A 23,440-nucleotide genomic window follows, 5' to 3' on the forward strand; every position below is an offset into this window, starting at 1 on the left:
ATATATGTCACTAATGTGTAATGTGAGCTATTCCTATCTCTAGTAGGGCAAAACCAGAGATAGATAAAATATTGGGAACGGCCGTAATATAATCAACTTATATATCAAAGGGAGATTTTTATTATTACTCTTTTACGTTTTATTTTCAACCTTATTGATATGGAAGGTGATGTATTTTGATGCATAACTTCATCCGTCATAGCTAGACGGAGTTACTCAAGTCCCAACAACGCGAATCTGTACAAAATCTAGCTCATATGCAACAGTTTGTACCGGGCTGGCTGTTACGTCCAATGATATTCTATGTTACTAACGTAACTAGATTGGAAGTTTACGGTAACAACGCGTTGCCACTTCGAAGATGCCTGCAGGCATATCTCACATACATAATGACATAACGAATATATGACTTGACATTGTCTTTTGAACAAAAAAGTGGTTACGCATTTCTGAGAATCTTTTGTAAGACATTGCTACTCTAGTATTTTAGAAACTCATTGGTTACGTCTAAAACACAGTATCATCACCGGTTTATGTATTTACAAAAATATAGGAAACCTATGGATACATAGAAGTTAGAAACGTTATGAGGAAATCACTGTAAAAAGTTAATACTTTTTAAATTTTTCTGGTAGACCTATAATTAGGTCTACCAGAATCGGATGGCTCAAAGTGAGAAAATTAAATTGATTCTAGCAATACCAGGGTAATTGAGATAAAACATTTTGATTCTTTTTTTTTGTAGCGGCTGATTCTGTGTGGGTAACATGCAAATATAAATGTTTATCCAATAATCAAGGATATTTTTTGAAAATCTGCAGTCAAAAATTGTGATAAGATTCTAAAAAAAAATCGTAATTTAACGCAGGATATGTCACAAAAATTTTATACTTACTAATAAAACATTAATGAAATAAAATAAAATCCAAAGACAATAAAGATTTGAAGTCCTAGTTTTGCGAAACAACAGAAGTTGAAACTTACTCGTTGATTTAGACAAAGCGACTTCCTCCAAAACATCATTTCGGGCAAACCGAAAATCCATCTTTTAAAAACATTTTAAAACGTCTTAGATAATTTGTATAAAACTTATTATATTAAGGCCCAATTTCACCAACGTCTGTTAGTGTTCACAGCTTGTTAAAATGCTATGTCTCCTCATTCATTCACATGTACGAAAGAGGTAACGTGATACTAATTCGAGCATTAACTATAACAGTCGTTAGTGAAATTGGACTTAATAATTTATCACTATTAATAGAAAAACTATTTGACAATAATTCACGGTGATACTCGTATCTCTATGGAAGTAACAGTGTATAAAAAATAGGTACGTAGGCCGTAGCACATCTACGAAACTGCTACGCTAGGAAAACTTGGTTCTTTACAAACTCATTTAAATATATTTAAATTAGTTTGTAAAGAAGCAATTACTATGTAACCAATAAAGAGGACTATGCCTTTTATAAAAAAACCTTTCTGTAGTAAAATGATTTCTAGAATTTATTCATGTAAAGTTTAAATGACTAAATCAATAGGTACATTATTAATGAACATTATTAAGGCACTACGCTGTAACATAACAGCGAATGTTTTGTTAAAAAGTAACTCAGGAAATAACTAACTTGCATCCAAAAGTAAACAGTCTATACTCATATTACGAAGGCTGTACACCGTAGTGAGTATAAAGGCCGCGTCGGCGGGCAGCGCGCACAGTACCGCCGCATACGGATAGACGGACAGTGTTGTATATAGTGAACTGCAATAACTTTCCCGTCCTCAACTTGTGAGTATTATTATTATACACTTAAAAAAGGAGGTACAAAAATAATTGAAAATGAATTAGCTTTTAGGTATTTATTTTCTTAAAAATACTTGACCAACTTTTTAACAATCATCAAAATATTATTCAGTACTTTATTTTTTAAAGTTGATTAATTTAAGTACATAGAATATAGATTGTATCAAAAGTTATTATATTTAAATATTTATGTTTAGGGTTAATACAATTTCATATGTTTCAACTTTTAGAAGTTCTTTGATGTGTTGATCATACAATACATCATTAATCATTATGTAAAGAGAAAAAAAAAGAGAAATATTCTGACCATAAAGTTACAAATATACCTAGCGGAATAGAGCAACAATCTCGAGCTGCCAAACGAAACCGAAATTGGTTTACATCTGTGTGTAAAAATATGTGTACGTATACACTTACATATTTTACTCACAGATGAGCATAATTGAACATGAATTAATTCTATGAGATTAAATTGTCAACGTGCCGATAAGTGCCTACTGGACGTCAAAAAAAGTGTTCTGCTGTCATGTATCACACGTCTCTTTTTACCACGCAGTGTTACTGATAGTGACATCTCGCTTGCTCAGGCCTTTGTTTCTCTATTCCGCTAGGTATATTAACTTTATGATTCTGACATAATAATATTATTATGTGTCTAATAACAAATTTAAGAAATTTTTAAGATTTTAAATTTTGAAACTCCACACAAGTACAATACGTTATAAGAAAGAAATTAAACTCGTAAAATTGCGAGTGCGAGCAGATCACACCAGATGAAGATTAGTCTTCATCTGGTATATTTTATTATAATAGTAGCCATAACATTTTTTATTCATCGTCGTTATGCATGTCATCGTAAATGCATCTATGTACGGTACCTCCTTTCGTTTTATTTCAGTGTAATTTTTTTAAATGAAATAAGCAACTTCCGTCGCCCATGGAAACTCGCAGCATCAGAAGTGTTGCAGGTGCGTTGCCGGCCTTTTAAGAGGGAATAGGGTGATAGGGGAGGGTAGGGAAGGGAAGGGAATAGGGAAGGGTAGGGAAGGGAATAGGGTAGGGGATTGGGCCTCCGGTAAACTCACTCACTCGGCGAAACACAGCGCAAGCGCTGTTTCACGCCGGTTTTCTGTGAGAACGTGGTATTACTCCGGTCGAGCTGGCCCATTCGTGCCGAAGCATGGCTCTCCCACGTACGTAAACTGGGAAGTGACCCTAATTTAAGAAGGGTATGGAACAAAAGAAACTGAAAATACTTTTTGTTTCTCTTTCAAACTACCATCTTTTATAACTTTTGTGCTGACTTCGTGCCATAAACACATTAATTACAAACATTGACGCCTCCTTTCTTCAGGATCTTCCTTCAAGGATCTCCCTTTCATACAGGGTGTAACAAAACTAAGTGATATTACTTTGGGGTGTGTATGGGTATCCCTATTTAGAGTTCGCTCTGAAAGTAGCAGCGCTGAAAGAGTAACTTTTCTTCTTGTATGGGAAAATTCATGACGTCGGGGTGCTTGCCTATACAAATGTCAAAAAAAATTCTTTTAGCGTTGCTACTTTTACAACGAACTCTATATAGGGGACCCATATACTCCCTGAAGTAATATCACTTAGTTTTGTTACATCTACATCCCGGTGAACTGCGTGTTACTTTAAAACCTTCCCTGGACTTCTACGAATATTTTAAGAATAAAATTAGCCCAATCCGTTCAGCCGTTTTCGAGTTTTAGCGTTACTAACACAATTGAAAATCCATTCATCAATCAAGAGTCTTTCGCAATTTTATCTATATATTTTATACCTATATTACCTATATAATATATAGGTATAAAATTTAAAGATAAAATTCCGAAAGACTCTTCGGCCTACTTGTACCAATTTGAGCTAAAGTTAACCCTGTTAACATATTCAGCCTTTTCTTTCATAAACATAAGGAACGAGATAGGTAACATTATATTTAACTCTTGGTCTATTTAACAAAAGGTCACGATATCAATTCTATAAAATTTTCAGTTTCACTTCTATGTCAATTATTGAGATAATTAAAGAATGAATTCTTAATAATAATATTACAAATTAGCTTGTTTTAGCAGTAAAAGAAAGTTAAATTACTTCATTTAATATTCTGCCTTCGTAATACTATTTATAAATGATAATATAATATCAGTCAAGTCGTTAAAAAAATAGAATTTCTATTATAATATTATTTTATTATCGCATAATATCTGTTGCTTGATGAAATAGTGTGACGCGACGCACTTTTAGAATAACTATTGGTCTACCAGGATCTGATGGCAAATTTAGATGGCAGATTTCCAAAAATAACCTTGATCATTGGATAGATTTTTATATTTACGTATGTTTCACACACGGAATCAGTCGCTATAAGGAAAAAAATAATCAAAATATTTTATTACAATTACCCCGCTATATTGCTATAGTCAATTTCTTTTCTCACTTTTTGCCATCAGTTTCTGGTATAGTCCGTGCAATCCACGAAGACGCGCCCCACTATTCCTCCCAATCGTATATAGTATATTACGTTTTCAAGCTTTCGCCAATGTTTGAGTGTTATCGGTACACATAAATGAGTGCACGCGGCACGCGCACACTGCAATAAATAGACCAATTAAGAAAAAGCGTCACGGTCAAAGGGAAAGACCCAAAAATTAATGGGGCGCGTCTTCGTGGATTGCACGGACTATAGACCTATATTTAAAATGCTATACACCTCTACATAATAACTACTAATACTCGTTTTATTGCAAGCAGAATAGAAAGTAAACATCATGGACCTCGATGTGCAGTATAAAGCGACTCGAAAGTTGCATATTTTATTATTTAGGAAACTAGGAGACGCCCGCAACTCCGTTGCGCCAAAATCGTTGATCGCACGAGAACCGTACATTTTTACGGGATAAAAATTATCCTAATACTTTGTATTCAAAGTATATCCAAACCAAATATCAGGACAATCGGTTCAGCAGTTTGGGCGTGAAGAGAAGTAACAGACAAACAGATAGACACACTTTCACATTTATAATATTTAGGGCCTGTTTCACCACTTCCTGATAAATGCCATGTGTATCCACAACTTAGCTTGACAGATAAAGTATGGATAATCTTTTAAATAAGTCGTGGATAGCCTATTCGGCACTTTATCAGGAAGTGGTGAAACAGGCCCTTAATATGGATATGGATGTATCATCTCGGTAAGAACTGACCAATTATAGTTATATTGTACTTTGAACACTAATAAAACACAATTTTTCGTGCACTTTTTCCACTATATTAAGATATTATTACAACTTTTAACAAATTACACGACCGGTTTCGAAACAAAATATCATCATCAGGTGTGAAGTACTTTGACGACCTCTGTGGCTCAGTTGGTGGGCTGTTGGTAACTCAAGCCGGGGGTCACGGGTTCGAATCCCGTCGACGGAACAAAGAGTTTTCAAAGTTCCTGGGTCACGGATGTGTATTAAAAATGTGTATCATATAATAAAAATCTTAAATATATATTAACTATACTATAAATATAAAAGTATGAAATATAATATTTCCGTTGTCTGGTACCCATAACACAAGTCCTTCAGGTACCACCTACCTGAAGGACTTGTGTTACGCTTATGTTACGTGCCAGACTAACGTGGTGTGAAGCATCCATAGATATTATTATTGTTATTATTATTATTAATAGTAACCTGTCACGTGTTATCTCAGTACATGTGATGCATCGAGTCTTCATAGTATTATTGCCAAAGTCATTATAGTTTTAATGAAAGCGAAGATTTTGTACAGCTTAAGCAAACGCTTAAATTAGTCCTTTGTGTTAGAACAACACCCCCCACTGGAGCCGCGCAACTTTATAACAATACTATCATTGTGCTTCGGCAAAGTTTGTTCGTCCCCTATGCGTCACCGAATTAGATGACGCTAAGATATATTTTGACTACTTATAAATACTAACCAAAAATAAATTTATTGTCTATGTGATATTGATCGTGGGAATCGCAGACACAATAGATTTTCAATTGATATGCGACAGCCGGGTGCCGTTTGGGGATTGATGGGTTAAAATTTTTGTTAAAGTCTTTTGAGTATGTTTTAAAAAAAAAAAAAAATATTGGTCGATTATGATCACGCGTAGCGGCCGCGTAGACGCTGTCTACGGCGTAGCACACGGCTACGAGACATTACATTAATATAGTGAATTTTGCGGAATGTTTATTTTCTTTTATTATGTTAAGATATTATTTTGCATCTTAGTAAAATCGATACACATAATTTTCTATCATAATCCCATAAACTAATAGGAATTGACGGGACGTATATTATTTGTAAAACCATAATAGTTCGCGATAATCTCTTTAAAATTTAAACGAACGTTTATTAATCATCATCATTATCGTCATCGTCATCATTACTAAGGTCCACGTCGGGCCATTAGCAACAAACAGATTACCACCACTAAAATGGGCAAGCACACAATATGTGGCATGCCCAACGCGCAAGGAACGCCAATCATGGACAAGGAATATGCGCCTCTTAACATTCTTAATTGCTCGTATGTAGAGTCCGGTCCGGGTGGCATCGAAATTCTCATACAAACGTAATACCGAGATTATTTCCCATACGAGAATATTTACCATATTTGAGTTACTATTCTGCTTAGGGTAGTAAGTACCTAGGTGTCTGTACAAAGATTCACTGCAAAATATTCACATACAAAAAATATGAACGATTACAATATTTACATACTAAATTGTAATTGTCATATTACGTGGGAGATCCATGCTTCGGCACGAATGGGCCGGCTCGATCGGAGAAAGACCACGTTCTCACAGAAGTCCGGCGTGAAACGGCGCTTGCACTGTTTCACGCCGGACTTCTTTGCTTTCGCCGAGTGAGTGAGTTTACCGGAGGCCCAATCTCCTACCCTATTCCCTTCCCTACCCTCCCCTATTATCCTATTCCCTCTTAAAAGGCCGGCAACGCACTTGCAGCTCTTCTGACGCTGCGAGTGTCCATGGGCGACGGAAGTTGCTTTCCATCAGGTGACCCGTTTGCTCGTTTGCCCCCTTATTTCATAAAAATCTATTTAATGAATTTTCAGCCGCAACACAATATTTTTAGCACGTTGTATCGGTATTCTGTACTCACTCCACTATGTCAGCCGTCAGCCGTGACTGTGAGCCCCGCCTTAGTGTCTCGTTATTCTACCATATCGCGTTCACTGTTGTATTTTGTTACATGTTACATTTGTAGATGATACTAGATATCAAATAATGGGGCCTTGTTGCTAAATCAATAACTTAACCCAATATGGGAGACATTCATTCTCAAAGTGTTGAGAATAACCGCGTGACTATGATATACGAGTATTATATGCGAATCACATTAGGCATGTAATATTTCTGGTGGCGTAAAATTTAATTACAAGAGGTCAAGGAGGCGCGGTACGTCTCTCTATCTACCAACTCTTGTGCTAGACATCAAAAATCTTCAGCACATAGTTTTCATTCATCAAAAAGACATGCAAACTTTTGCCTTAATATTAGTAGAGAAGATTTTTTATACTTTCATGCACTTCTGTATGATAACAGTTCAATTTTGAATCGGCGACTAAAAATGCATCATACTCCAATAGAAACATGACTCTAAGTGCCTTATCACACTGGAGATTAGCGAGCGATTTGAAAAGATTTACACGCCGCGCAACCGCGGCGTCATTGCGGCGTGTGCGCTGCGCTGTCGCGTCGCTTTTAAATCGCTCGCTTATCGTCAGTGTGATAAGGCCCTTAATCTGCATTTTCCAGTGTGATACAAAGATGATCTCCACACCAGTATTCGTCCTGTTCACCGCTACCGTTGCCATGGTTACCGCCGCCGCTGTACCACAGTATGCCGCCGCTGCCACACAATATGCCGCAGCCCAACAGTATGCTGCCCCGCAGTATGCTGCCGCTCCCCCACAGTATGCTGCCGCGCTACAAGACAATGTGCCATTATACGACGTAACTAACGAAGACTTTGTCATTGACATGGATGAGAAGAGCACACGAGAGGTAAGAAAGTTCTTTCTGTTATTGTTTTTGTTAATCTCGATGTGTTGGTTGGTCTGATACATTTTTCGACTTTTTATTTTTATTTAGGGCTATTTTTACTCATAATTTTAATAGGTACGATTTAGATATTTGATATCACATTTCGTGACATAATAAATCGACAAAATATAAACTTTAATTCTACTAACATAATGTTTCTTAAGAGTTCTTAACCTAAGAAATAAATAGTAGCACTAAATAGAGTTTCAGAAATGAATTTACTATAAAATTAAAATGTTATGTTTGGTTTAAAAATATTGTTTTAAGCATAATATTGTGAAGGAAGAGCATCGCAAAGATCTTACAATTAAAGACAATATAAAATGAAAAGGTTACACGATTATTACAAAAATATAAACGCGGCTTAATATACAATAACTGCTGACAAGAGCCATAACTTAGAATTTACCGCGCTATATGACTAATATATTTTCTTTATTAGTTTTAGGCCTTAATGTGTGGGTAGTAAAATGCATTTAGGCAACATATAGGAAGATATTTCCCATGATAATAATTGCCAGAAGAACATGTGCTTCCCCAGTTTGAAAAATCCTAGCAATTTCTGGTCCAAGCCAAGAGATTAGCCACAAAATGTCAAACAAATATTCAAACATTTAATATTATAATTGATTTTAATTTGACTCTTTGAATAATTATGGTATTATTTTAAAATTTTATTTTAAAAGATTAATTTTTTTCTCACTTTTTTTGGTAAAAAAGTGGGCCCCGTGCGAGTTTCTTACGCCGGTTCTTTTCGCCGGGTTAGTTCCCGAACCGGTGGTAGGCATCATGTAGGACACTCTGAAAACATTTATTTTAAATTTATTCAGAAATAAAACAATTTTGATTTGATTTGATTTGATTTGGTACTTAGCAAAAACTGACGTTGTTGTACGCTGCTTTTTGATATTTGTTTCCATGCGGTCGAGCCGACTTGTTCGTGTTGAAGCAAGCTCGCCCACTGTAAAACCAGCAATTCATTAAAATTTCACGCCTTCACCAAATCATTAACAATCCTTAATTGCTCCAAATTTCTATGATGAGATTTTATTTGTAGATTAATTATATTTCTATTTCGTTTAAAAATTCCTGATAAATCTTTTCTTTTACAAATACAATGATTAGTTACGTGGAAAGGGGAAGTAGTATTTTGGGTTCGATAGAAATGTTTAATTTGATTGGCTTTATTAGATTAGTTACAAGTTAACCTTCTTTTTTTTTTTTGAAGAAATAAGAATTCTTCGATTTTGGAACTGTATCATGACGTCATGTTTTTTGTATTTCTACTAATGTTTATTTAAATATAACTGAATGTGATTAAATTACATTAACTTTGATTTTATAAAAGATTAAACCCAAACATTAGATAATATAGCCATAGCATTTTTGGCATTATTACGAAACTTTTGAAGTGAAAACTTCTTTAGCGGCGTTGAGCACTTTTGTGGGATGGGTAAAAACTGTGAAACTCGCGTCAGATTCTCGTGCTGATCGAAAAACCGTAAGACGGTTGGAGAGTAGTGTTGTAACATCGAAATTGATTAATCGAACAATCGATTGTTTTTTTTTCGATTGTCGATATTTTTTAATCGATTGTAAGGGTTTCTATTAAAAAAAAATCGATTTTTTTAAAATAGATTTTCATAATAAATGGGTTAAAAATTGAATCGATTGTAAGGGTTTCGATATATTAAAAAAAAAAAGATTTTTAAAAAATCGATTTTCATAAAAAATGGGTTAAAAAAATAATGCACAACGTTAATAATCAAGTTTTCACTTCTGCCGGCACTTCCGGAGTGCAACCCGTCTTTTTTATACTTATTGAAATCGAATCGATCAGTAGTTAAGAATTAAGAGGATACGATTTGACTCATTTACCCGCATTATACATAATATTGTGCTAAATACAATACCCTTCTTTTCGTCTCTCCCGTCGTTTAAAAATGTTGTGTTAGGTAGTACCGCGTGGCATATTATGTATCGTCTTATGAAATTCCGATACACCACCCTAATTCAATTTACCAAGAAATTCTCCCGTCTCAATTAAATTTTGATTTGCAATTTTCAACGTTAATTATTAACTTTCATTTGTACTTACGGCCGTAATGTAGGAGAAATAATTATTTCGTGGTAACATGGATGATTATAATGTTTATTTAAAATAAACCAAACAATAGCAACCTCTTTAGATATTAATTTCTACTTCATGTTTATACTCCAGTCGGGCTAACTTGTCGCTAGCAGTCATTGACTCCCTGTCAAAAACTTGTCATTTTCCATATAAACCGCGATTGACAATGAAGTGTCAGATGTTATCAATTGTGGTTTTATATGGAAAATGACAAGTTATTGACAGGGAGTCAATGACCGCTAGCGACTAGTTAGCCCGAGTGGAATATAATAATATTATTCATCCGTTTACTGCAATTTAAATTAAACGTCAGAACTCAAGTCTTTCAGCCGCACTTAGAGATATATATTAATTACTTAACTGTAATTAAATGAAGATTTTGACATACTATAATGCCTGATACATTATCTGTCAAACTCTTCATTAAATTGACGTTTAGTCATTATTAAAAAATAAATGACTATTAGCGTTTTCGGCATCTAGAACTGCCCCGGGGTATGAGCAGGTAATGGATACGGAAATAGCTTAACAAAACCGGAGATCCACGAAGCACTTAGACTTAAGTGTCTAAACACACTAGGCCGACCTTACGCGGCGTAAATTCCGCATGATTACGCCCGCAATGTATTTTAAATTAACGATGACACACTATTCCGTCGCGTTCCGTTTGTGACGAACGCGGCATGAATACTCGACGCGGCGCGGCGGTATTATTTTGCTTCCTACATAATATTCTATTTGTTTAAAGTTTAATAATTATAATTACTATCCTGTTCAAGCTGTATTTATTATTTAGCTGAACCTATCACACCGTTCGTATTTTGTATGCGTTTGATATTGCGGACGTAATCATGCAGAATTTACGCCGCGTAACTTCGGCCTAGTGTGTTTAGACACAAATAGTAAATATTCCTTATTACATAGCTTATGTAGTAACTTAAACTTCGGCTATTTAGAAATTCATTCGGCCTGCCCCACCTGCCCTGCCCCGGGGCAGTTCTCGAAAATGCTATTTGACTGCGGACGCTTAACACAAAATTCTTTATACAAGTCACAGCATTTCCGTCAATTCAAAAATGACCCCGAAATACCTGAAAAGTTATTTTAAGCTATTTGCCTCCACATGTTTTATATCAGCTCAGCGGCCCATTTATTAACATCTGTGAATTTATGTTGTACAATGTACTGTATAACCAACAATGATATGCAAACGCGTTTTTCAGAAAAATAAACGTAGGTACTCAATACAATCGCAGATTTCAAAACTTTTAACAACAATAATAATACAAATAAACAAGTAAGGAAACAACAAGAACAAAACAATTTATTTGAAAAGATCATTTTAGATGGATTAGTAAATAAATTTTATACCAGCACTAACTTTTCAATTATAAGATTGAGGCATAACCATAAAATTTCCATCATCCAATTCGGCAATCTTTCTGGAATTTAATTAATTTGAAACATCTTAATCCATGTAAATTTTGTTATGACCTTTAAAAGTTTTTTATCAAGTTTACAACTTTTGACACAAAACCGGCGTGATAAAACGCCTACGTTAAATTGTCAAGTGAGGTTAGCCGTAAAACGTAGTGATTATATTCTCTTTGGTTACCCGTGATAAAGGATTGTGAGGCCTGGCTGCATATAGTTTTATAGTTTGTCAGTTTAGTCCCACATAGGTACCCCCTGGGTTTTCTAAGGTTTTTAATATTATAAGGCCCAAAAAGTCTTTAACCCATTTTTAATGCAACTGAATCCAGCTCAGTTCCTTGTTCGAATCAGTCCGTTTTGTATCAAACTACAAAATGCTATCTAGTGAAATATTTATGTAGTTGCTTAGCGTTGCAATATTTCGGCGTTGCATTAAAAAGTATTTAATTTTCGTTTACGAATTAACCTACTTATAAGTTATAACGTGACATTTGGATAACTTGTACATCGTAAATTATATCGAGGCCGTCTTTTTCTTCCATTTTCAATTTCCCTTGTGTACAGACAATTAAATTATCTCATTCAAATTACTGGGTGTATTCTCTATTCCATACCAGAAATCATTTGGAGCAGAAACAGGTGTATGGTAATGCTGTGTGCTTTAGCGGCCGAGGGTGGTGTAATTAAGTCCACGAGCTTAGCTGTGGGGAGCTAAAACTGGGGAACACCTCTTTAAAAGGTTCTAACATGAGTAACAGGTATAGTAGACTAGTAGTTCTATCAACAAATATTTGAATTTTTCGTAAATATGCGTTGCAAGTGTTATTAAAGAGACCGAAATCATGGGGGCACATGTGAATCAAAATTTAAACAAATATTCGAGGAGAAATTACGGGATTATGAAATGCGTCACCTAGGTATTTATTGCAATTTCAAAATCAGTTAGAATACAATTTATTCTGCTTGTTATCACTACGTTTGTATAATAAGAACAGTAAACTGATGGTCACCTTAGTTAATTTGCCGTTTAAGCAGTTAGCTAAGCGTCGTCTAGCTGTAGTGTGGAACGTTGCAGTCAACAAGTCGGCTAAACGACGTATAGCCGTGTGATTGAATGGCGTTGTTCAGTCAAAGGGCTAGTTGATTGAACGGCTATTTTAACCAGTCGACTGCGACACATGTATGCGGTATTGCGTTGAGTTTTGACAATGTAACAGGCGACGCGGTCGCGACGACTGACGACAAAAGTCCAAACAAGAAGCACAAAACTTTGTACTAACTTGTGAGCCTTATTTTTTGATTAGAGCATAGTAGGAAGTAGCGACCCAAATATAATAACTAATTCGTCATACAACCTTCATGTGTTGACATTGTTACGGACCTCCCAAGGACCCCGAAAGGTTTTCCCAGTCGGGAATAACGAATCCAATAACCTCTGAGCATATTAACGTTTCGCCTACTCTTTCCTTTAAAGGCTAACAGAGTTGTACAAATCTTTTTATTGCAAAATTAGGGGCTTTTCAAAGATGCTTTCGTGAATTGGTTTTGCTCGATTCCTCGTCAGGGAAACGTTATAAATAATATGCCACAAGATTACAGTTATTGCCTTAGGCATTTTGTACTTGATTTGGTTTCGTTTGATTTCTCAAAAAAGTGGGCGTGGTTATTTTTAAATTAATTTAAATTAAAAACATGCATCAGTTCTGGCTTAATCCAGGAAGGTGGTTTAGGCTGTTTGGGGATGAATGAGTTTGAGAATGGTTGAGCTACGCCAACGATCGTCATTGTTGCTCATAATTAATAACTGCAGTAATCGAGTAGATCTGGCCATTTAGCCGAAACTTTTTCGTTTTTGGTTCGTTATAGAATCGCCGATCAAAATGTATGGAATTGACATAAGACGAGTCGAACGTCAACGTCATATTAACGAACGCTTATATCAATTCCATACGTTTTCATCGGCAATTCTATAACGAAGCGAAAACGAAAATATTTTGGCTCAGGTATCAGAGCTTTTCTCTCGACTCCGGAGGTGGTAGATTTGAATCCCGCCTTATTAGGATACTGATCTGGCTGATCTCTGAATATGATGATCGATGCGTCTTATGAATACCAAAATGGTGTAAGCAGTAAGGAGCTAAATTAGTACTAAAGGCAGTTCCTTATATTCTATTTTTAGTACTTTTATTCATAACAGTTGCAAGTTTATTAGTTACGTAAATAAGTAAGAGCTTAGCTCGTTGTGGATGCTGTTTCTTTTGCCACAGCACTAATTTGTCATGAATATGCAACGTAGACTGCTAATTATAGATCCGTATTTTTATTTGCTTCTTACCTTAAACCTAACCTTTCCTTAGAGCTGAGATTTCCGAAGCGTATTTAATCTAAATTTAGATCTAGACGAAAATTTCACAGCTTGCATGATATATGCACACTTTGGTTAGGTTTGATTCCACAAAATTTATAACATGTTGCCTGTGTAAGCGTAGTCCACAAGTTTAGCTATCAAATGAGACCTTTTTTATCTTCATAGGATACTTACATGAGAAGTACTGGTCAGATTAGTGTGGTTAAATAACTTGGTTATATTTCTTTTTTAAATCATTGTCCATTGAAAATTGCGGTTACAATCAAAAATTATAATACCATTCTACATTGGGTACAGTTGATTAAAGTAGGCTTGTCCCAGCTATATAGCACTGTTTGTTCAAACAAGTTAATGAATTCTCTTTTACCGGTTACTACCGGTTGTGACCACAAAATGTCTGTTTCAAATGAAATGATTCAAGCTTTGAGGCCAAATTCTAAACGGTTGAAGTATGGGAGTTACGTTTCCTTAATTTTTATTATTGTAGCCTACGAATAATAAAAGATTGTAGCAAATAGGCATATTATCGTGACACATGACAGCTATATCGTGATATTTATTTATTTATCCTATTTTATTTAATAAACTATAAAGAAAATACAATCATAAACGTAATCTAATACAGCATATCTAATATATGACAGCAGTTTGACACAATAGACCCTAAGGCTACATAGCGGCACCTGGTGGCAAATAGAATATCAAAAACCCTCATTGAAACCTGTATTTGTTAATTTCCAGGACGTTATATTCCCCCGGCCGCGGCGCGCGGCGCTCGTGCTGGACAGGCTGCTGGTGGCGCTGCAGAAGGCGCTGCACGACCCGCCCAAAGACGTCGACGACGGCCCCCGCGCCGCGCCGCTGCGGTACCTCGATACTAACGAAATGGTAAATACTTTGTGATATATTGAAATGTTGCTCTATATTTAAATACTATCTTTTGCCAGCGGCGTCGCCCGCGTGGAATTCTGAGAACGACAATTTCAGTAAAAAAAATTATACGTGCAATATATACCTACTATCTCACTCAGGAACACACCAGCTTAATTTCGATGTTAATTTTTTTGCAATCGGACCAGTAGTTTCAGAGATAACCGCCTATACAAACAAAAAAACAAGCTTTACTTCTTTATTATTTTAGTGTAGATTTATAATTTTGTATCTGGACACACGCAAGATGGCCTGATACCAGCGTTGCCAGACGTCCCGATTTTGGCGGGACGTCCCGATTTTGGCGGGACGTCCCGATTTTTCCATCAAAATTAAATGTCCCGCGCGGGACAGGCTCAGTCCCCCTTTCCGGGAAAAGCCCGAACGTACGAGCAGCGTGCTGACTGTTGAGAAAGAAAGGTACGTAATGAAGATAAGAGTGTGGGAGGTAGAGGGGTGGATTTTCTTTGGCTACTTTAGCTGTCCATTAATGTCACGTAAACGTTATTTTAACGCAAATTAAAAGGTGAAAACTTAAAAAAAACTTTTGATTTTATACCTTTTTTACTTTGTCCCGCTTTTCACTGAAGAATCCCGCTTTTTCACTCAAAATGTTCCAAAGTCCCGACTTGGCACAAAAAAAATTCGGCAACGCTGCCTGATACCATCTTCAAGTCAAGCCATGCCATATAATATAATACTCGGTTCTGTAATATGTATACTATAGTCTATATGGTATGGTTTGGCATTACATACGGCATATTATCTAATCTATGCTAACGTCTTCAATCCACCGGGGATGCATAAAGAACTTCGCTATTAAAAAACCTTAATAAATAGGTTTTTTAATAGCTAAGTGCTTTTTATCTCAGTAGATAGAGCTCCAACATATTTACATAGCAAGTACATGGCATATTATGTTTATAAAATAACTAGCTGTCCCGGCAAACGTTTCTTTGCCATATTATAAAGTATTTTTCCCGTATTATTTTATGGAAGTGACTAAATAAGTATGTCACCATGGCAACGTCCATCGCTATCCCGTCGCACAAACAATGGCCGCCGTCAGTCTCGAGTTGTAATAATTTACTATTATTTATTCAACAAATGTACTTATCAATATAAAAAGTACCCAGTAGCCGATTCTCAGACCAACTGAATATGCATATAATTTTTTTTTAAATCAGTAAAGCCGTTTCGGAGCTTTACGGTGACTAACATTGTGACACGAGAATTTTATATATAAGACGATAACTCTATATTATAGAGTTATCGTTAAGTTTTTTTATTATATTGTTATAGAGTCTATACTCTTTAACATTATGACCCCGTGGTAGATGCTGATAAATAAGTCCAAGATGTAATTTCTTACCAATTCTCTTTATTTTCCAGACCGGACTTCAGCGTAGAGGCCAGGGCATGTCGCGGGGCCGCGTGCTGCGATGTTACTTCAACGCCATCACATGCTTCTAAGCTACAATCAGCAAAAACATGTTACTGAAACTCGGCAATCGACGTTTTTAAGCTATTGTTGCATAGCTTTTATCGCGGCGACCGAATCAAGATATTCCGTAATGAAAAAACCTAACACCCCCACTCCGACCGGCGCAGCGGCACGGCGTTGCCGTGAATTGTCTATTGCTTACACTAGACGTATGCGAATTATAATTGCATATAAGTAGATAAAAAATGCGAAATATAATAATGCAAATAGTTTTACCGCGGCAGTCCTCGAGTGCCACATGTATTAGTTTCTCCATTGAAATGACTGACTTATAATAACGTCAGAGTAAGGGCTACAATAGCTGAAATATAGCTGAAAGGCTAGCAATCGCACTTGGACACTAATACTAGAGGTAATGGTTACTTAACTTAATTTGATGAAATGTTTGTCAGAAAACGGAGTTTATGTGAAAACTTTAATGGGCATTGTCAAAAAAAAATCACATGTACTTTTTATATATTTTTTCGTTAAAATAGGGTATTTTAAGAATATAAATTAAATAATTTTTAAATTCATTGGCTAGTTTTTTCTCAATAAATTTTTAAAGTTTCGCTCTGACGTCATCATCGGCGGCTAATTATTATTGACCTCTGCAGTATGTTTTAAATTTCCTTTCTTATTTATAATGGCTGGTTTGTCAAATGCAAGTTCTCATTATGTGAAAGCTGATAAGAGAAGCTTACCAAAAGTTCGAAACGTAATGTTGGTCGAATTTATTGCTAATTTAACGCCATTGAAGGTCAAACTAAGGTTAAACATATTTGTTCAAAAATTTATGTAACTAATGGGTATTTTTTTCGTTTATATACAGAAAAACGATCACAGACCTTATTCCTCGAAATGTTTTTGTAATGAGCAAAATTAAAAAAAAAATGGACAATCCCCATTAAATTAAAGGTAAGATAATTTCATTAACCCTGCCTGATGCGGCCGTAAAAGGCTGTTGTATTCTCAAATTATTATTTGATACTAGCTGTGCTCCGCGGTTGTTACCCGTGGTTTATTAGGGAAAATAAATTGTGATATTATTCCGCAGTAAAAAGAAGTTACTTATGTGTTAATCCAGAAAATCAACTAACTCTATGCTAAATTTGATTAAATCGCTCCAGCCGTTTAATAATAAATAAATAAATCTTCATTGCAACCCCACAACAGGTCATATTTTTAAATTACAATAAAATTAACTATTACTTTTTATATTACATTTAGAATAAAATTATCAAAAGTCGACTTTGAGCACATGAACCACCGCTCAACGATTCATATGGGCAAAGTATTTAGACGAGAAGAACAACAATCTCACAAAATTCGCCTTTATAATATTCGTGTGATTGGCTGACTGCTACCAATCATTGGAAAGTTAATAAAGCTATCAATAATGTAATAAACTTAGGTATATGCAACGTCCGCGTCGTAGAGTTGAACTCCTAATGTCCGTAATATTTTGGATTTCAAAACTGGACCATTAGCACTCCATAATATATAATATTTCTGTTTCACTGTTATGATTTTGTCTTATGTTTTGTGTTTCGATGTTAGTTTTACTTCCAAATATTCCTTTTCTGTGTAAAAACGTCGATTGTCGAGCCTGAGTTTGTTATTTATACGGCTTTGTTTATCTAGTCCATATTATTAAGATGCAATTGGTGTATGAATGATTATTTCTACCTGTACCTCAGTATATACAATCGTAATGTAAAAATTTGTACAAATACATTTTTTTATCTATCGTGTGTGTTTTCATTAGTGACTTACCCTGTTGGCTATATTTTGGCGGAAACGAGACTTGGTTCCTTAAAAATAAGGGCCTCTAAATCCGTTTTCAAGAGCCTATGATAATATTATTCACTATTAATAGCTATAATTATTTATACTTCGTAGGCTTTCGGAGGCTTAACAAAAAGCAGCTGTTGGTAAATGGTAAGCATTATTTAAAACTCAAGCTGCCGACTCAAAAAATATAATAATTCAATAATTCTCAAAAATATAGTCTAACGGCCGTTCCCAATGTTTGATCTATCTCTGGTTTTGCCCTACTAGAGATAGGAATAGCTCACATTAGACATTAGAGACATATATTTTATGTCAATTCAATGTTACGAGTAGCTGCGATCGGTTGTATGTCAAACCAGAGATAGATTGAATATTGGGAACGGCCGTTAACTCAAAGTAATATTTAATTAGAGTTTTTTAACGAATCTGAAGGAGGTTTTTTGGAAGTCGGTTAAAAATGAATTAAGATTGTTTCTAACAGTGACCTCTAGTGGTCGTGTCAAAGTCTGCCTCAGTCAATAGCAAACCAACATTTAAACATCCGTAGCATTAGAAAAACATTGTGCAAAACAGAATAGTCATTACTAAAAGCGCCATCTTGTAGCCGATTTTCGAAAAGAGAATTTGTTTCAGAAATACAATATTGCGTTTATTAATAAAAAGTGGTACAACACGCAGAAATAAACTTGGCAGTTGGCACCTTCTCTTATCTATATATATAAAAATCAATTGCTGTTCGTTAGTCTCGCTAAAACTCGAGAACGGCTGAACGGATTTATCTTATCTTGGTCTTGAATTATTCGTGGAGGTCTAGGGAAGGTTTAAAAGGTGAGAAAAATTTTGGATGTGTGGCGGTACCCACAAATCGCCTAATATTCCTGCATCGCGCTATCGAAGTTTTCTGAGCGCGTCGGTATATATACGACAGCTGACATGTATCACGTGGGCTTCGGCCTGACCGAGCATAACACCTCGCTCGGTCGGAAGATCTTCCTTTAGCTTCGCCACGCATTATCCCACAGATGTATAGATGCATGGATGTATATGTAGATGTATGGATGTTTGTTACTCTTTCACGCAAAAACTACTGAACGGATTTTAATGAAACTTTACAATAATATAGCTTAAACATCATAATAACACATAGGCTACAATTTTAACCGACTTTCAAAATGGGGGAGGTGTTATGTTCGTTTTCTTATGTTCAACGATTACTCCGTCGTTTGTTAACCGATTTTCAAAATTTTTCTTTTGGGTATCATCATAAATATAGGGTATCATCCCAATTCGGTATTATATTCACAAAAGTGGTGATCTGATGAAGGATCCATAAGTAAACGAGGGAACTCCTCAAAAATTATAGGGAAATATGTGGTGACTTCGGTTTCGTGAGAAGTATTCTAAGCATATGCTACCAACAAGTAAGATTTTGAACCGAGGTATACCTGGTATACCGTGGTTCGGAAGGTGCTGAGAGAACTCCTGATTCTTTATAGATACAAGTTTGGGAGTTTCGGCGTTGTTTTAAGAACGGAAAGCATATGCTTCTATGCAAATTACATTCATCATCAACATCGTCATCATCATCACTACCATATTATACCATGTTATTGGTAAGTACTTTTCATAGTCTTTTAGATCGAGACTCGAGTTTGTCAAGCGATAATTTAAAAAAATCTATACCTACCTAATATTATAAACCTGAAGAGTATGTTTGCTTGAACGGAATCGGAGGAACTACAGATCCGATTTAAAAACTTATTTCAGTGTTAGATAGCTCATTTATCGAGTAAGAACTAAGACTATAGGCTAAGACTAATACGACCGAAGAAACTCAGGAAAATGTGGGAAAAACGGGGGAAATATTAGAAATTACGAACTACTGGAGCAATTTTTATGGCAATATTTGGCACAGATATAGAGTAGACCAAGTGAAGGGAGTAGGGACATAAGAGCTATTTTTATGGGAAAATGTACGGTTTCCGTAAAATTCCTAATTTACGCGGGCGAAGCCGCGCGGGACATCTAGTACTTATATAAAATTCTCGTGTCATAATGTTAGTAACCGTAGGTACTCCTCCGAAATGGCTTTACTGATTTTTACCAAATTTTATTTTTTCAGTAGGTCTGACAATCGGCTACTGCAGGGGTTCCCAAACTGTGCAAGAGGGGCGCCGTGAGTCAATCCTTTATCATTATCCGAAACCACAAATAGTATAAAATTAAATTATAATATTCATTATTATGTAAAGCAGGTAGATGATTAAATATAAGTTTATTTTATTTATTTATTTTTATTTAACTCTTTATTGTACACAAGAAAAACATAAACATACAATTAACATGGAAAGACGACGCAAAGGAACTGCTTATTTCTAAAAGAAATCTCTTACAGCAGCCCTACGAAGAGATACAGTGTAAAAGATAGCAGATAGGACGTGCACAATCAATAGTTATTAACTAATTAAACTAAATAAATTATAAATACTTACAACAAAATCAAACTAATTACTACTACATACTAAAACTCTATAAAACCTATATGAAATCAATAAATAATAATATGTTTATGATATATAAATAGTATATGTACACATAATAACACAGATTACAGTGATTGAGAATGCAGGTAATGTTCTTTCAATCGTCTTTTAAACACAGCGATAGTCGGACTGTCACGAAGAGTGCGGGGAAGAGAGTTCCATAATCTGACTGCGTGCACGGTAAAGGAGTAGGAGTAGAAATTGGAACGATGGGATGGGAGCTCTCTCCCATCCCATCATGATCCAGTGTCAGAACAAACCTAGAGAGGTTTGTTCTGACACTGGATCATGATGGGATACACGGGATGTCAGGAGGGCGGGAAAAGTTGAATCTATCGAGCAGATAGGATGGAGAGAGGGGATTATACAAGATATTATAAAGTAAACAGAGGATATGGGAGTTGCGACGGAGACGGATAGAAAGCCACTTGAGCCTCAATCTGAAGGCTGATACGTGATCGAATTTTTTAAGCCCAAAGACATAACGGATACAGAGATTCTGTAAACGTTCAAGCTTCGTTAACAGCTCCTCAGTGATGTCCAAGTAGCAGGAATCGGCATAGTCTAGGATAGGAAAAATTAGGGTCTGGACGAGAAGGATTTTAGTTTTTATAGGCAAAAAATTTTGGAGGCACTTCAACTTGTTAACGAGTAGTACACCTTTTTACTAACTTCATTCACATGACTAATCCAGGAAAGGTTATTGTCTAAAGTGAGGCCTAGATTTTTGGCAGTGTTGAAGTTTATTACTATTTACCTGCTTAACCTAACTTAAATTAAAGGTATTTCTTTATGTATCTTTTCCTAATAGCCAGGTAAAGTAGGGCGTCGTGACAAAATATTTTACGTGTAACGGCACCGCAGGCTGAAAAAGACTGAAAAAGATTGGGAACCCCTGGGCTACTGGTTTTTTTTATATTGATAAGTGCATTTGTTGAATAAATAATAGTAAATTATTACAACTCGAGGCTGACGGCGACCATTGTGCGACGCGATAGCGATGGACGTTGCCATGGTGACATACTTATTTAGTCACTTCAATAAAATAATATGGGCGAAATAGTTTATATGGCAAAACAACGTTTGCCGGGACAGTTAGTTTCATAATAACTTCTGCGTGGTACAGTAGTAATTTATTTATTCACATAAATTTACAGAAATTAAGTGATAACTTTTTATAATTGCATCACAATTTCGGCATTTATGGGAAATGAGAGTCCATGGAATAGGATGAAAATTGGAAATATGACGTGATGAAAATAGTTACAAAACACGTTATCAATTTCCTATTAATCATTACAGTAAATACAAGTAGCTGTATTCTGTTTAAAAGTTGAAACTGAGGGACACTTAGTTTTTCCAATTGTTTTAACCCTCATTTCCTACTCTTCGCCTTTTTTGAAAAAAAAAACCCTAGAATTCGTGGAATTTAGCAAATGCAGGTAGAGAAAATTCTACTCTGTGTCGACAATTCCAAATCTAAAATTGATTAATATTATTTAATCGACTTTTCCTGACACGTAATATGGGTCCTGGATGGTCCTTATCAGAAAAGGTATTTAGTAGAGTAAGGGCCTGACTACTTCCTGATAAGGTGCCAGATAGGCTTATTTGACAGATTCTCCATACTCTATGTGTCAAGTTAAGTGGTGGATAGTCTTATCAGGAAGTGGCCCTAAGTAAAGGTATTTCTTAAAAAATATAACTGGAGGTAGAAATGTTAGACTGGAAGTTGATATTTGTACAAGTGACGTAATATTTTTGTGCCAAAATCTGGCAAATAAAATATTTAACTAACCGACTTCAAAAAAGGAGGTTATCAATTCGACGCATATGTATGTAATATTTCCAGAACTGCAGATCAGCGTCTGAACAAAATATGTGCCTTTCAAAAGTGTATGTATGTTTGTATGTTTGTATTCGCATATCTCTGGAACTACCATTCCGATTCCAGTAATTCTTTTTTTGTAGGACTAGGTATTGTTAAACTTAGGGAATAGTGCAAGTTTTATTGAATCGGTTCAGTAGTTTTGGAGATGAGTTTTAATTCTCAATTACGTACAATTTTGAAGTCGGTTTTATCTTTTTTTAAATACAATCTATTTGAAAACTAAATCAATAAAAATAAATAAATATAATCAATAAAATAAATCAATTAAGTTAGTCAAAAGTTAAAAATGATTTTTCCACTTACACGGTACACCTTACAACTGTAGAATTCTGAGTTCTAACAAATAAAAATATTTTCTGCCTTAAAACTATAACATCAAAAACTTGAAACTCTATTCCCACAGCAATCACAACTCAAAAAAGTCGTAAAGGGCGAATAGTGAAGCAATTACAATTTATTGAGCTCCAACTAACAGTTGATCAAAATATTCCCCTAAGTGCCGGTAATTTACATTAGGCAATTTAAGTTTGAGCTCATGTTTTACCCCAGAGATGACGTGCTAAGGTTAACGTAGACTTGTGACATACCACAGCCTCATTAGAGTCGAAGCACGGCTATATAATATAATATCTTCTGTGACCGGTTTCGATAAACTGAGGATGATTTTATCATATTTTTAGAATAAAATGGAATAAGTGCAAGAAAAGTGTTTAAGTGTATACTGTATAATTACGTGGGCTGCCTTTTAAGTTTTGTCGTTTGGAATAAATACAGGCAATCTAATAGATTATCACCATTTATTGTTTTTTTAAGAATTCTTCGTGATATTTAAAATGCTTTTGCATGCGTTCAAACCAGTTTTTAAAACATTTATTCCAGTCCGAAGTTGGGTAGTCAAAATGGCCGATTTTTACGCGTAAACAGTTTCTTCAGGTGAGCTTAAACGTTGACC

The 23,440-nt window shown here is 35.3% G+C and overlaps 1 protein-coding gene across 1 annotated transcript; it reads left to right on the forward strand.

The window, feature by feature from the left end:
- Positions 1–1,726: 1,726 nt before the first annotated feature.
- On the forward strand, positions 1,727–16,452 carry LOC121733180. Its single transcript, XM_042123351.1, has 4 exons — positions 1,727–1,786; positions 7,627–7,875; positions 14,589–14,735; positions 16,170–16,452. Exons 2-4 carry the CDS (start codon positions 7,639–7,641, stop codon positions 16,248–16,250), a joined length of 465 nt encoding a protein of 154 aa, XP_041979285.1. The 5' UTR covers positions 1,727–1,786; positions 7,627–7,638; the 3' UTR covers positions 16,251–16,452.
- Positions 16,453–23,440: the final 6,988 nt, after the last annotated feature.

Source organism: Aricia agestis, chromosome 13 (genome assembly GCF_905147365.1).
Source record: "Aricia agestis chromosome 13, ilAriAges1.1, whole genome shotgun sequence".
Taxonomy (NCBI): Eukaryota; Metazoa; Arthropoda; class Insecta; order Lepidoptera; family Lycaenidae; genus Aricia; species Aricia agestis.